The sequence below is a fragment of the Athene noctua genome, chromosome 13 (genome assembly GCF_965140245.1).
Source record: "Athene noctua chromosome 13, bAthNoc1.hap1.1, whole genome shotgun sequence".
Taxonomy (NCBI): domain Eukaryota; kingdom Metazoa; phylum Chordata; class Aves; order Strigiformes; family Strigidae; genus Athene; species Athene noctua.
Genome location: NC_134049.1, coordinates 15463675 through 15476475, shown reverse-complemented (window position 1 = coordinate 15476475; position 12801 = coordinate 15463675). Strand labels below are relative to the sequence as shown.

At 52.9% G+C, this 12801-nt stretch overlaps 1 protein-coding gene and 1 non-coding gene across 2 annotated transcripts in view; one reads left to right on the top strand and one right to left on the bottom strand.

Moving 5' to 3' along the window:
- Nucleotides 1-11606, bottom strand: part of ADAMTS7 (ADAM metallopeptidase with thrombospondin type 1 motif 7) — a 50063-nt gene extending 38457 nt beyond the window's left edge. Inside the window, exons 1-7 of the mRNA XM_074916871.1 lie at nucleotides 11508-11606; nucleotides 10385-10737; nucleotides 6063-6234; nucleotides 3322-3518; nucleotides 2096-2179; nucleotides 1341-1465; nucleotides 179-328 (exon numbers count right to left, since the gene is read on the bottom strand). Of these exons, the coding sequence (XP_074772972.1) occupies nucleotides 179-328; nucleotides 1341-1465; nucleotides 2096-2179; nucleotides 3322-3518; nucleotides 6063-6234; nucleotides 10385-10737; nucleotides 11508-11592 (1166 nt within the window). The 5' untranslated portion in view covers nucleotides 11593-11606. The remainder of the gene's footprint in view (nucleotides 1-178; nucleotides 329-1340; nucleotides 1466-2095; nucleotides 2180-3321; nucleotides 3519-6062; nucleotides 6235-10384; nucleotides 10738-11507) is intronic.
- Nucleotides 11607-12634: 1028 nt separating this feature from the next.
- TRNAK-CUU (transfer RNA lysine (anticodon CUU)) lies at nucleotides 12635-12707 on the top strand. The gene has a single exon. It is a non-coding gene; the product is annotated as a tRNA-Lys (tRNA).
- Nucleotides 12708-12801: the final 94 nt, after the last annotated feature.

Sequence of the window (12801 nt, the reverse complement as noted above, 5' to 3'; positions counted from 1 at the left end):
AGACACTTAACTCTGAATTAAATTCCCAGGGTAAGTCCTTGCAGGTGCAGAGGAAGGTTTGCACCAGTGAGGAACCACTCAGCGACCTTCTCCCACCTCCCACCCGTGTCTTCTCAAGCCCTGACTGAGCAGCGCAGCAGACAGAGGTCAGAGGAGAGGAGGAGGAGGGTGGTGGTACCTGTGTCCGAGCTCATGGGCCACGGTGAAGGCCAGGGGCAGTCCCGTGTCCTCATTGATGTTGCAGCTGCGGTGGGGCTGGCACATCCCCGCCACGTGGGACAGACCCAGGGTCTCGCAGGGTCTGTTCATCGCTGCGCAGATGTCCTTCCTTGGGCGATGGAGACAACAAACACATAGACACAGAGCAAAGAGGGAGTTTGAAAGCAGCAGGACCCAACGTGAGACACAGGAAGGAGCACGGGACGTGGCCCAGCCCACGGAGGAAGACACACAGACACTGGCCAAACAGAAGTGAGAAAGGAGACATCCAACGACTTTCCACAACGGAAAGATTTACAACCTTTCCTTTCCCCTTTACTCTCCCCATATCCCCGGCTTATTATTAAGCCTGATTAATGGGAACTGCTAGCCAGCCTGGCTACGTTTATTCCATTGTATAAATAAAGCTGATGCTGGGAATAATTAAGCAATTACTACATTGCTTGGGGAAACGCATCCCAGGGGTGCTGTGGTCCAGAGCAGAGGAGCTCCAGCCACCCAGGAAGAACAACTCCACTGAAGTACATGGCCTTAAGTGCCTTATTTCTACTACAAAGCAAACTTTCTAAAGAAGATAAAACTGTTGTGGGTTGTGAATCATCACACAAACCAGCACAATGCTGCCAACAGCCAAGTCACTGCAGCCTGAAACCATCAAGCTGCAAGGTATATAAACTTGGCCAGAGGCACGAATTCCTAGGAGCTTCATGGGAGGTCAGGGGCCTTCTCGAGGCTCCTCTGCCAGTCTCAGCATTAGCCTCTCAGGGAAAAAGGAGAGTTAATCCCTGCATAGGTCTCCTGGGAGGATCCAGCCATTCTGGGGCTTGGCAATAGGGCCATGGTGAAAACCTGGTTTGGAAACCTCAACTGCTAGCCAACTGGGAGCTGTCTCCAGGTTTAAACCTGAGATCAGTTCCAGCCATTAGGACCAGGTTTTCTTCAGATTTCATGCTACTTATCTTATGTGCAGGTGTCCAGGCAGGGCTCAGCCATGGACAGTGAGATTTCAACAGCTCCCCCTGAGATGTTCCCCTGGCTGCCCCACTGCCTGCAGCCAGCAGACATGTTTCTAGCTGCCAGCGTAGCATCTACAGCATAAAATTAGCATGTGGGCACAATACCTTGTGAGCAGGACTGCGACATCGTGGTGCAGGGGATGGGAATCTCCTTTAACGTTGATGCTCTTCTGCCATTTGCAAAAACTTTTCAAGGTGTTGTCTGCGTGGTGGGAGATTTTCAGATCCTCCTGCCAAGATAATTAAGAGCCTGCTGTCATATTGCTGCTGGATCTGGTTTTTAGGATGCAGCGAGGAGGGGTCTGATCTCGGACACAGAGTGGAACTGGGAGTCACTGCCATCCAGATGGAATTGCTCCATATTTATAGGTTGTGGGCTGGATGGGAATACAGTCCTTTTCTGCTTTCTTTTCATCTGTAATTCAACCAAAACATTAAATCATCTGGTAATGAGGGTTAAGAAACACTGCAAGAAAATATCCCATCCTGGCTGATGGCGAAGGACACAGCTGGGGAGCCCGTCCCAGCATCGTCAGGCTCCCTGAGAGTCACTGCTGCAGCTGGAAGCACAAACAACCAGCAATTCACAGCCCTCGCTACCGTCAGCAATGCTGAGTTATCAGAAATGATTACAGGAATCAGACTCTGCAGCTCCTCTGACCACACCATTCCCTGGACACACAGCCCGTGCAGAAGACAAGGAAGCAAGGCACAGGTGCCTGCGTTTATCTTATGCAAATTCATCCAGGCCTTGAAGACAGCACAAGAGAGAGCTTACAGGCTGTTGAGGCCAGCTCCCCAGCCTAGCTGCCAGGACGGGAGGGTGAGTCACTGTGTTTTCTTGGTGTTTTTTTTTTTACCTCTTCGTCTTCCAGCAGGATGAGTCGCACTATCGCAATGTTGATGGGGTTCCCGATGCTGGCATGGTGGAACAGACCCGCCACCTGCAACAGGGAAAAGCCAAAGAAACAGAGCCTGAAAGAAAGACCTTGGAAAAATAAATAAAGCCTGAAAGACAGACCTTGCCCTGTGACATTGCTGCTGGTAAGTACATCTGCAGGGAAACATGAGCTCGAGGGGAAGCTACTGGAGGTTGTTGACAACATTGCAGGGAATTCCCCAAAATAAAAGACAAAACCAGATGCAGACCTAGATAAAGCGTTCAGAGTGCGATGATGTGGTCCATTTAAAATGGATATCACATCATCTGTGATTGAAACTCAACCAGTAATGCCCGGAGGAATACCTTTGCTTTCACTCCTAGTAGAGGTGTTTAACATCTCAAAGGAAGTCTGCTCTCTGGGTGCCTTCCCCAAACCCCCAGGAATGCAGGGGTGTTACCTCTGCCCAATCCCACCCTCTTTTTTGGCTATCAACCAAAGCCCTCCTCTGAAATGCAAATAGGTGCTACCACAGCAGCAGCAGAGTGAACAGACTAAACCAATTTACCCAAACTTATCTGCTTGTTTTACGGCACCAGCAAACAGCCTCCAGATTTCCAGTGGAGACCACCACAGCCTGGTGCTCCTTCCCTTAACTGTCCTCAGTGGCACCTTCCCAGGAAAGCTGATCATGTCCCTCCTGCTAACCAGGCTAGTGCCAGCACTGGCTCCAACAGCAGCTGCTGGGCATGCTTCCCCTGCGTTCAGGGGAGCCTGAGGCAAAGCTCCCAGGTCCCTGAGGGTCTCTCTTCCTGTGAGGAGGTTTCCTTATCACCCAGCAGTCGGTGGGTGACCCCTGGTGCAGGCTCTGGGGTGGTTTCAGCTCCAGCTGTGTCCCCGTGCCCAAGCTTGCCTGGGGAGAGCTGCGGTGGTGGTGGCACAACCACCTCCCTTCCCTGGAGCAGCTCTGCCCATGGGGTATCTCCCCAGGAGGCCACATTATCCATCCCCAGGGAGAGAAGGAGACAGAACAGCCCCTGAGCCCCATGGGGAAGGTGAAACCGCTGCAGGCTGTGCTGCTCCCCCGTGTTCATTTTGGCTTGCCGAGGTCTCACCAGGGATGAGCCTTGGCAAGCTCCAGGGCCTATATGCCTCATAGCCACATCCCCAGGGTGGCTCTGCCATTTAAGAGGACCAGGACTCACCATGTTCATCACGGTCAGCACATACTTCTCTATGTTCTCGCTCCCGTGGTATTCGATCATCTTGGTGTCTGCCACCACTAGCGTTTCCACCCACTTCTCCCTGCTGATGGAGCGCTGCCTTATTCTTCTCTTCCTGTGCTGCTTCTGTTCCCATCGCTCCCTCCGCTTCTCAGACCTCTCCAGGCTTTCCTGAGTTTCTGAGGGGTTAAAGGGGGAAAAAAGACTTTTTCTTTTTTTGTAAAATGTCTGCAACTTCGGTAAAATATCATCAGGGCTTTTCTTCTTTAATTTCAAAGAAATAACCTTTTGGTGCTGAGAAGGAAGGACCACTCTTAGACCCATAATCTACGTGGATTTTTCTGTGCTGTATGTTCCAAAAAAAATCACTGGGAGGTGAAGCTTCTGACCTCAGTCTGTTGCACAGCATGGTAGAAAAAAAAAAAAAAAGCATTTGAAGAAATTTCTTTGACTGGAACAGGGTTTGTAATATTCCCCCAGGAACACGGAGCCTCCCAGAGCAGAGTGCTCAGGGTCTGTATTGACATATGAATTTATAGGCAACCCAGCAGAGATGCTTGAGCACATACCACTGAGAAACAACCCCAGTGGCTCCACATTTCTGGATATCATCATCACTAATCTGAATTTCCCAGGGAGAGGCAGTTCCCCAACATGATAAACTCTGCACCCCCAAAGCCGGACTGATGTCTTGAGCCAAATCCCAAAGATTTGTGTCCTGGGCAAGATGGAGCCCTTGCAGGATTGCACAGAGACTTCCTCGGCCACATGGAAACTGAACTCTGCTCCTTCGCGGGAGAAACAACGGGAACATTCATGGACTGAAGCGAGACAGGAGGCAAAGGAGAGCTCGGATGCTCCTCACGCACACCAGCAACTGGGAATTCTCATGCGGAGACTTTTCCTGTGACTCTGCTCCAAGATCAAGGTCAGGGTCAGCCCCAAGCTGGGGAAAGGCTTTACAAACCACATCCCACACAGTGGGAATTGCTTTTATGACCAGTTTCTGAGGGCTGAGCTGTACTTTGTTAACAATGGACTTTTACATTTTATGGACTATACTGTACGTTAGCTGTGAAAGAGTGTTTCATCCCCCAGCCTGAAAAATCCCAAGTATCTGGATAATTTGACGAATTGCTAATACCACTGCGACAGTTTAATCGCAAGAGCTTCCTTGGAGCTTGTTTCCATTGTGTCCTTCACTGCTAAGCTCCCAGCCAGGACGTGAAAGTACTGCAGAGATGGGTGCCGAGGGCTCCCGGGATCCCAGGGAGAGCTCATATGGCATTTTCCCTTTGAGATCCCTCTTAAACCCTTGCCCAGCTGTACACACAGCCAGCACCAGGTATTGACAGAAGCTAAATAACACCTGACAGCCTAACACCATCTGCCTGGGTGGTGATGTTCAAAGAAAACCAGCAATACATCAGTACAAAATGAAAGGCTTGCAGTAATTAAAATCTTACAGACTTGGCTTCTTTGCCAGGGCATAGGCACCACATGCACTTTGCTGGCCCAGACTGCAGCAGAGATCCATGTGCACTACACACAGGCCATATTACACCCAGTGAAATTAATTTACAGTGAACAGACTTTGAAGTCTAGAAGAAGCCATTATGAGTATTACCATAGATTAAATAATTAATTTAGATTAACAGAAGAATGCCGAAGATAACTTGATTACAGAAAAAAAACCCCACAAACAACTGTTTCTGAAAGCTCAGAGCTCTAGGAGATATGGAAAACAAGATGCACTGCCTGGAAGATGCAGCTTCACCAATGCAGATGAGGAGTAAAGCACCCGTGAGCTGCTGGGGATGCACTGAATCCCTCAGTGCTTGAAATCTTCGGTTTGGAAGTTTATCCAACCCATCTGCTCCAGACAGAGAAGGAACCAACATGCACTCTTCCCCGCAGCAGAGACTCCCGGGGCAGTGACCAGGTTTTCACTCTGAAAGCACCAATGTCCTGGCAGGCCAGAAACTGATGTTTGCAAGGAAATGAAAACAAATACTCAGTCTCCACATCACGGGACGTGTGCAACAGGGCGGGGGAGAAAAACATGAGAGCGAGAGGCCTGAGATTCGACAAGCATTGAGTCCTGTATGTGAGAAACATAAGCAAATACAGAAAAACTGGCAGGAGAAAAAAACAAGCCAGTACTCTGCAGTGATTCCCGTGACTTGCGGGCTCTGGTCATTAGTGCCACAAACCCACCGCCTGGCACCCAGCCAGCAAGCTCTCCTGACTAGCAATTTCATTGAGCCTTCCCATTATAAAACCACTCGTGGGGCTGGTTGTGTGGGCATCCCCAGGGCTGTCCTCTGTGCAAGCAGCTCCGAGCCATCAGACACCCACCCACCACTGGCACTGCTGACCACGCACCCCCCACGCCAAAAGCCACTCCACAGCAGGATGCTGACTCCCCGCTGCTGGTTCAGTGTCTTGGTCCGAGGGTTTTCTTTCTTGCCAGCCTACACAGCAAGAGGGACCTCCAGCCTGACTTGCAAAACTCAGACTAAAAGAAACCGGCGTCATTGATGGATGCTGAATTTAAGACAGGAGCAAACGCTGGGGTTTAAGACTAACAAGTCTGCGGAGACAATGTGGGGGGCTAAAGCTTGGACTTGCTCCCTTTATCTTTCCACAGTGTGCTTCATACAAATCACAGGGCGCAGCTGCTACCAGCTCATTACAAAAATGCAAGAGGAAGGGAACAATACCTTGCACGGCACAGGTCTCCCGTGGAGCTGGTGGCCTCCTGCCTTGCTCTGACCCATGCTCAGGCGCCTGGCGCTTGTATATCCTGTGGGGCTGCGCCGTTCCATCCTCCCGAAAGCTGGTGGACACTGGCTCAATGAAATAGTCCTCGTTCATGAGCTGAAATACGCCTTTCTGGCAGGGAGAGACAAAGTTGTCACCATGAAGATGCATCTAGCACAGACTGACATTGAAGCACCTGGGAATGGGAGAGGGTTTGGAAAGTTTTCCTGGAGGAAACAGGACTTCTCTAGAGAAACTGTTTTTATGGATATTTTGAGCTCTAAACTCCCAGACAAAAGAGAACAAGCCAGCATGGAGTGATCACTAAACAAAAAGCTGGAGAGATCCCATTGCAAAGTGCAGATGGGTGGTGATCTCAGTGGGTGCCTGACAGTGGGGAGCTCAGGGATGCCAAAACAGAGCAACACCTTCTCCAGAGACCCACCACACCAGGAACAGGTGCACATATAGTCAGACTGTGCTCCCCCCCACCTCCCTCTGACCCCTCTGGAGATGCTCTGGGGCAGCCAGGCCGATGGTTCAAAGGACAGCCGTGACCCTAGCGCAGCCCCAGCCTTGGAGTGAGCGTTGCACAAGCAGAGGTGTTTCCCCAGGAAGTTGCTTCTGGCCTTTTGCGCTGTCGAAGCACCACCGATGTGAACCATTGGGTTACAGACTTCCTGTGGTCGGAGACCAGAAAACATCCAGGGAAGAGGAACCTGCAGGAGCACTTGGTGATGGCAGGGGCTCCAATCAAGGAAAGTCAGTCCCAGGACAAGGAGCATGGCTCCTCCATGCAACAACAGGATGATGCATTATTGGCATCTCTCCTTTAGCAGGAAATGACCACTCTCTGGTTAATTACGATCCCCCCTGACCTGGCACAGCTGCAACACACTGTTATGCTGCCGCCCGCCCCCCCCCCCCCCCCCCCCCCCCCCCAGGACTCCCCAGCCTCCACATTGCATCTCCAGAACAAACACAAGCATTTGCTGCACAGGAAGCTCCATCCCAAGGAAAGGAGCTTGGGCGGGAGCCTGCAAGCGTCATTCGGCCAGTCAGGCTGTTGCCGTGAGGAGCGTTCTGTAAAGGGATTTTGTGCCACAAGACAACTCCATCCACCCACAGTTGCTTCGGATCAGCCTTACAGCGTCCAGAGCAGGCTGAGGTGTCCTATGCTTACCCAGGAGCCGTTACCATGCTTCTGCTCTGACATGTTTATTGCTTTCACACCCCAGGACAGGGCAGGGACAAAGATCAAAACATGCCTCTACAACTGTTTCCAACATTCCAAGATACAACAGGACCCTGCCTATCAGTGACGCTTTCTTGGCGCTCACACAGTGCCAGGGAAAACAGCTTTCTCCCTAATTAACTCCTTGCAAATGTCAAATAACGAGGAGGAAATACCATGGGGATGGGGAAGGAAGGGAAGGTGGTCACAGAGATTCCTTCTCCATTTCCTGATGCAGGTTGTTCCCTCCCTGGCTCAGAATAGAGACCACTGCCCTGGCTGAAATCTACCCAGGGGGCACGTTTTGTCACCAGTTGGTTGTGCAGTAGTACAGAGTGGCATTTATTACCTGTGGAAGGGTCCGGTTCTCTCTGTTTAAAACACAGCTTTCCGCACCTTGTGTGTCCCAGTCCACCCCAGTAAGCAGCACCAGCATCCCTAACACTAGCCTCCCTTGCGCTCACTCATCACAGTTTGGAGCAAGAGTAGGAAATAGCCTTGGAGAAGGTGGAATTGCACTGGCAAAACTACCCCAGTGGGAGCAGAAACCAGCTCTTACGACTACCCTGGATTTTAAAAATCACTGACAGAAGGAGTTTAGAGTCTTATAGTAGTGTTGTAAGAGAGATGAATCCTGGCCATGGGAACAGGGGTTGCAGAGGCTGGCCAAGGGTGTTAATCAAAGTACAATTAGTAATGCTAGAGCACAGGCTGCACCAATAACACTAAAGCGGAACTTGGCCCTCCGAGGTGCTGATGTGATCTGGTTCAACACATGAAGCTGCCAGAAGCAGGAATTTTGGGATAGCCCATCTGTGCTTTAAAACTGGGAACAGCGGAGAGCTTTCAGCGCAGCAGTGCTGGGCTCAAAATACAAGGTATTGCCACCAAATTACATGTATAAATGTAATATACTGCCCTAGACTACAGCTCTGTGCTTCCCCACACCAGCAGGAAGTCCCTTCTTCACACCCTGTAATACCAACTGTGCCTGCAAGAGACCTGTGAGTAACTCCCTGTAATAAGCAAGAGTTCAGAACACACTTTACTTCCTATAATAATTTAGAGACATGCAGCACATTGCTAAACGCAGTTTCCCATGGTTTAGCACCTGTCGGACAAAAAGCCACAGTTATTTTGAGTCTGAGTAGTGAAGGTTTAAAGCAACTTCAGGCTGCATTTTGCTTACTACTCACAGTTTATGGGCTGCAGACCCTCTCACAATGTTGTGCTAATGCCTTTTGTGAATTAGTCACTTTTTCTGATTCTTAAAAGATAATACTAATCTGTAGCATTTGCATGATACTGTTCATTTTCAACCCACTTTACAGACATTAATGGTGGGGTTTGCCAAACACCCCTACGAAATGAGTGTTTTCAGGTGACACAAAATGAGGATGTCAAATTATTTAATGAATAACTTTTTTTGCTCTCCTGTCTGTGGTTCTTCACAAAGAGAAGGTTAATTTTCTTAACCTGAATCTATTTCAAATGACCTGGGTTAATCGCTTCAGCCCATTTGCTATCAGCACCTTGGCTTTGCCTGACTCCCACTGCAAGACAGGATCCTTAAGTCTGGGGGCAGATTTCATCTCGTTGGCAGGACAAGGCCACACAAACATTCCCAGAACCATCATCTGTTACTGGAGGTGTCCACGTGTAAACACACACTCACGGGAGCCGTCACAACACTTTCTACTTCTGTGTACACTGCAGCCTTTAGTGTTTCTCTCATGAAAACATTCACAGAAAAGCTAATCAAAAGGTTGTAGGTTCCTCCTAAGATCCTCGGTCTATTTTTTAATAGCCTGATTATTTTTATATTTTTGATAAGCCTGGTTATTTCCTGTAGCCTTCACCCTGCTGGAGACAGGGGTGCTGCACGAAACTCAGGGTGCCAAACACCTCAGCTGCTGTTAAATTTAGCAAGAAAAGAGCAACCCGCACCTTCCAGGACACGCCCAGCTCCTGCCCTGCCAGCAGCCAAGGCAGGGAAGGTCTGAGCTCTCTGATGGCATCTCCAGGAGGTGGAGAGGCAGCAGCGATGCTCCCTGTCGCACGCCTGCACGCCGCGCTCTGCTCCCCCCAAAATCCAGCCACGCGCTCTTGCGCCTCCGGACGAAGTGCAGTGATTTTGGGTGGCTTCTGCACCCCTTCCATCTAAACGCTGCCCCCGGGCTAACGCAGCGCACAGACCCACGCTGCTTTATTTAAACACAGGAAGCTTAAAAAGCAAAGGCAGCCCCCAGCGAACAAAGCCACCTGTGGCAGCCAGCAGAGCGATGATCCCATGGGGTTGTCGTCCCTCCAAACCCAGCGACACTGTGCATGAGCACTCCTGGCGCTGCCTCCCTCCACCCCCCAAAAAGGAGACACCACCACCCCCCCTCCATACACCCACCACCTCTGGGGAACCCCAGCACCTCTGGCATGCCCCAGCCCCTGCTCGGGAGCCACCCAGTTATGTGGTAACACCTCTGCAAACCCCCAAGGGGTTTTAAACCCCCGTGGGGACCCAGTACCCGCAAGCTCGCGCAGATACACACATTTATGCTGAATTTGCTGTGCTGAGCGTCAACACAACAGTCCTATCTGTGAAAGTCAATCCACCTTTCAGCAAAACTTACACTTGTACAGGTCACTACCACCTCTGAAAATATCTGCAGTGGAGTAAGGCAGCGGAGGTGTTCACAAAACAAAGTAGCTTCGCTACACGTGAGCTGTGTTATCATAAACGCCTCCAGGCTGCGAACACCTTGTTTTCAATGTGTTTCACATATTCCTACATTTACGTACTAGAAGGCGGAGGCAATATGGGAATTGCTCTCTTTGGGAATTTTCATACAAACAAGGAAACACGGTCCAGGCGTTCCCAAACCACCGGAATCCGTGGGAAATTCAGAGTCAGCTCATCTACGGCCGCATCAAACCCACACGATGAGAACCTGACTCTGCTGCTGTAGGGAGTCTTGCTATCGCTTTCAGTGCAAAAAAGAGTTTCACACTGCTTCTGCTGCTTCCTCACCGATTAAAGATCTCTGTACTCACCAGGCCGTCGCAGGTGCTGAGCGCAGCCAGACCCCCCGGCAGCGCCCGGCTCCGAACCTCCCCGATCATATGGCAGGAGTTGTAGGTGTGGGACTGGATCTTGGCGGTAGCGATCCCCCCGTATCGCCTCTCGCTGACGAACCCGGGAGCCAGGAGGTTGTTATTAAGGCTCAGGTTAAATTTTAGGGGTTGTCCTTTGTAGTGCAGCTCATAGAAGGCGAGAGACTTGCTCCTGGGGGAAGGAGACCTTCGGTGAAGCGCTCGGTGGGACAGATCGTAGGAGAGGAAGGACCCGCTCTCGTCAACCTTGATGGGATGAACGATGTCACTGCTGGAGTACGGCAGAACAGGCTCTGGGAAAAAAAGGGGTGCAGTGGTCAGCTTTAGGGCTCACCTTTCCTCTCCCACCCCTTTAGCTGGGTGCTGATCTCCCAAGGCAGCCCAGTGGGGTCGGGTGCCCAAATACCAGTTGGATCTGGCAACTGGTGTCTGCTGCCGGAGCGGGGAAGGGCAGGAACCCCACACAGCCCCTCCTGCCCTCGGCGGGTCAGGGCTGGGGTCTCCCCCGGGAGAGGGTTAAGGGCGGGGGTAGGGGCGATGGAGGTGGCTCAGGAGGGGCTGGTCCCGGTTTCCATGCACACGTTCCCACTGTTTAATTACAGTTACCGGGGAAAAAAACAAAAAAATAAAAAAAAAAAAACAAAAAAAACCCCAACACAAAAAAACAACAACAAACCAACAAAAGCCAAAGAACTGTCCCCCAAAAAACCCCAAATCTCGCTTTTGAAATGGTGTTTCGAAGCCGTCGCCAGGGGAAAAGCACCCCCCGGGTGAGCGGTACTGCGGCCGGGGGAGCCGAGGGGAACCCGGGGGTAGGCGGGAGGCAGGCGGGGGGAACCGGGGGGCAGCCGAGGGGAACCGGGGAGCGGGCGTGGGGAGTCTAGAGCAGCCGAGGAGAACCGGGGGGCAGCCGAGGGGGAGCGGGGGACAGCCGGGTGCCCGCCCCCACCCCCCGCACGGGGGCCGCAGCGTCGGGGGTCACCGGTCTCCGCAGCTCCGGCAGCTGCCCCGCGGACACCCCCGCGCCCCAACGCGCCCACCGCTCCCCGCCCCCCCGACGGACCTGTCCGCGCGGTCCCTCCGCCCGCCTGCGCGCCCGCGGCCAGCGCCAGCGCGGCGAGGCGCAGGAGCCCGACGGGGCCCGGCATGGCTGCGGGCGGCAGCGGCGGCAGCTCGGCGGAGGGGGCGGCATTACCGGCGGGGTGGGCGGCGGCGGGAGGGGCGGGGCGGGGCGGGAGGGGCGGGGCTCCGCGCCTGCGGAGGGCGCGCGCGGGGCCGGGCCGGCGGGGCGGCTGGGGCGAGGGCGCCCCCTCGCGGCCGCGGGGAAGCGCCGCCTCCGCTCCCTTTTCCCGCCGCCGGGAGCTGCGCAAATTTCAGTGGAAACGGGAAAACGGGGTTTTCTCCGAGGCTGCCAACCCCCCCCCAGGCACGGGAGCGAGGCTGAGGCTTTCTCTGGTTGCATCTTTTTCTTTTTAAAATTTTCCTGTCAGACGAAAATGAGCGCGGAATGCACAGCCCGGCTGAGCCGCCGCGCTTTAACTAACGCCTCGTCGGGGAATTGTCCTTCCGCCCGGAACGCGAGCGAGTGCCGCTGCGGGAGCGCGGCCGCTGCGTGGGGAATCGGCCAGGCGGGAAAAAAAACCCAAAAGAGCAGCAAAGCGCGTGTTTAACTTCCCCTAAACCCGTTCTAAGGGTGACTGGGGAGCGAGGTCTAACAGAGCCGGGCTGTGGGGCCTCCAACCGGGCTTATCCGCAGCTCTGACACCTTCGGGACGATCAAAAATCCGCATTTCTGAGCGCGGTCCCGTCCGAACGCATCGCAAAATACCTGTCACAGGGGGTGTAGGTCCACCACCAGGGGGGAGTCGGGTGACACCCTCCGGATGCTCCCCGAGCCCTCGCGTCCCACCTGGGCGGAGGGAGCAGAATAAACGTAGAAAAGTGAAATAAAATAAATTGACTTCCTCGCTGCTCTACGCAGCGTGCGGAGTGGGGGCTGTCGGTGGTCCAGACGCCACGGGCAACCCCGCAGCTTTCTTCGACAGTGATGTCTGCTGCGGCCCCGGCGGGGTTATATTTTATTAATTAAGGGAAAATGCTAATTATGCAAATGAACTGGGGACAGCAACCCCTGGCGGCGGGCGGGGAGCGCGCTGATGAGTACAGCGGAGGGAGGCAAGCCCGCGTGTCGCCCGGCTAGCTCAGTCGGTAGAGCATGGGACTCTTAATCCCAGGGTCGTGGGTTCGAGCCCCACGTTGGGCGTATGAGGTTTTTACCCTCCTGCGACTTTATTTTTTTTTTTTTGTTCTGTCGAATTTTTGAGCCCACTCGCGCTCCTCGCGGCCCTCGCGGCCCA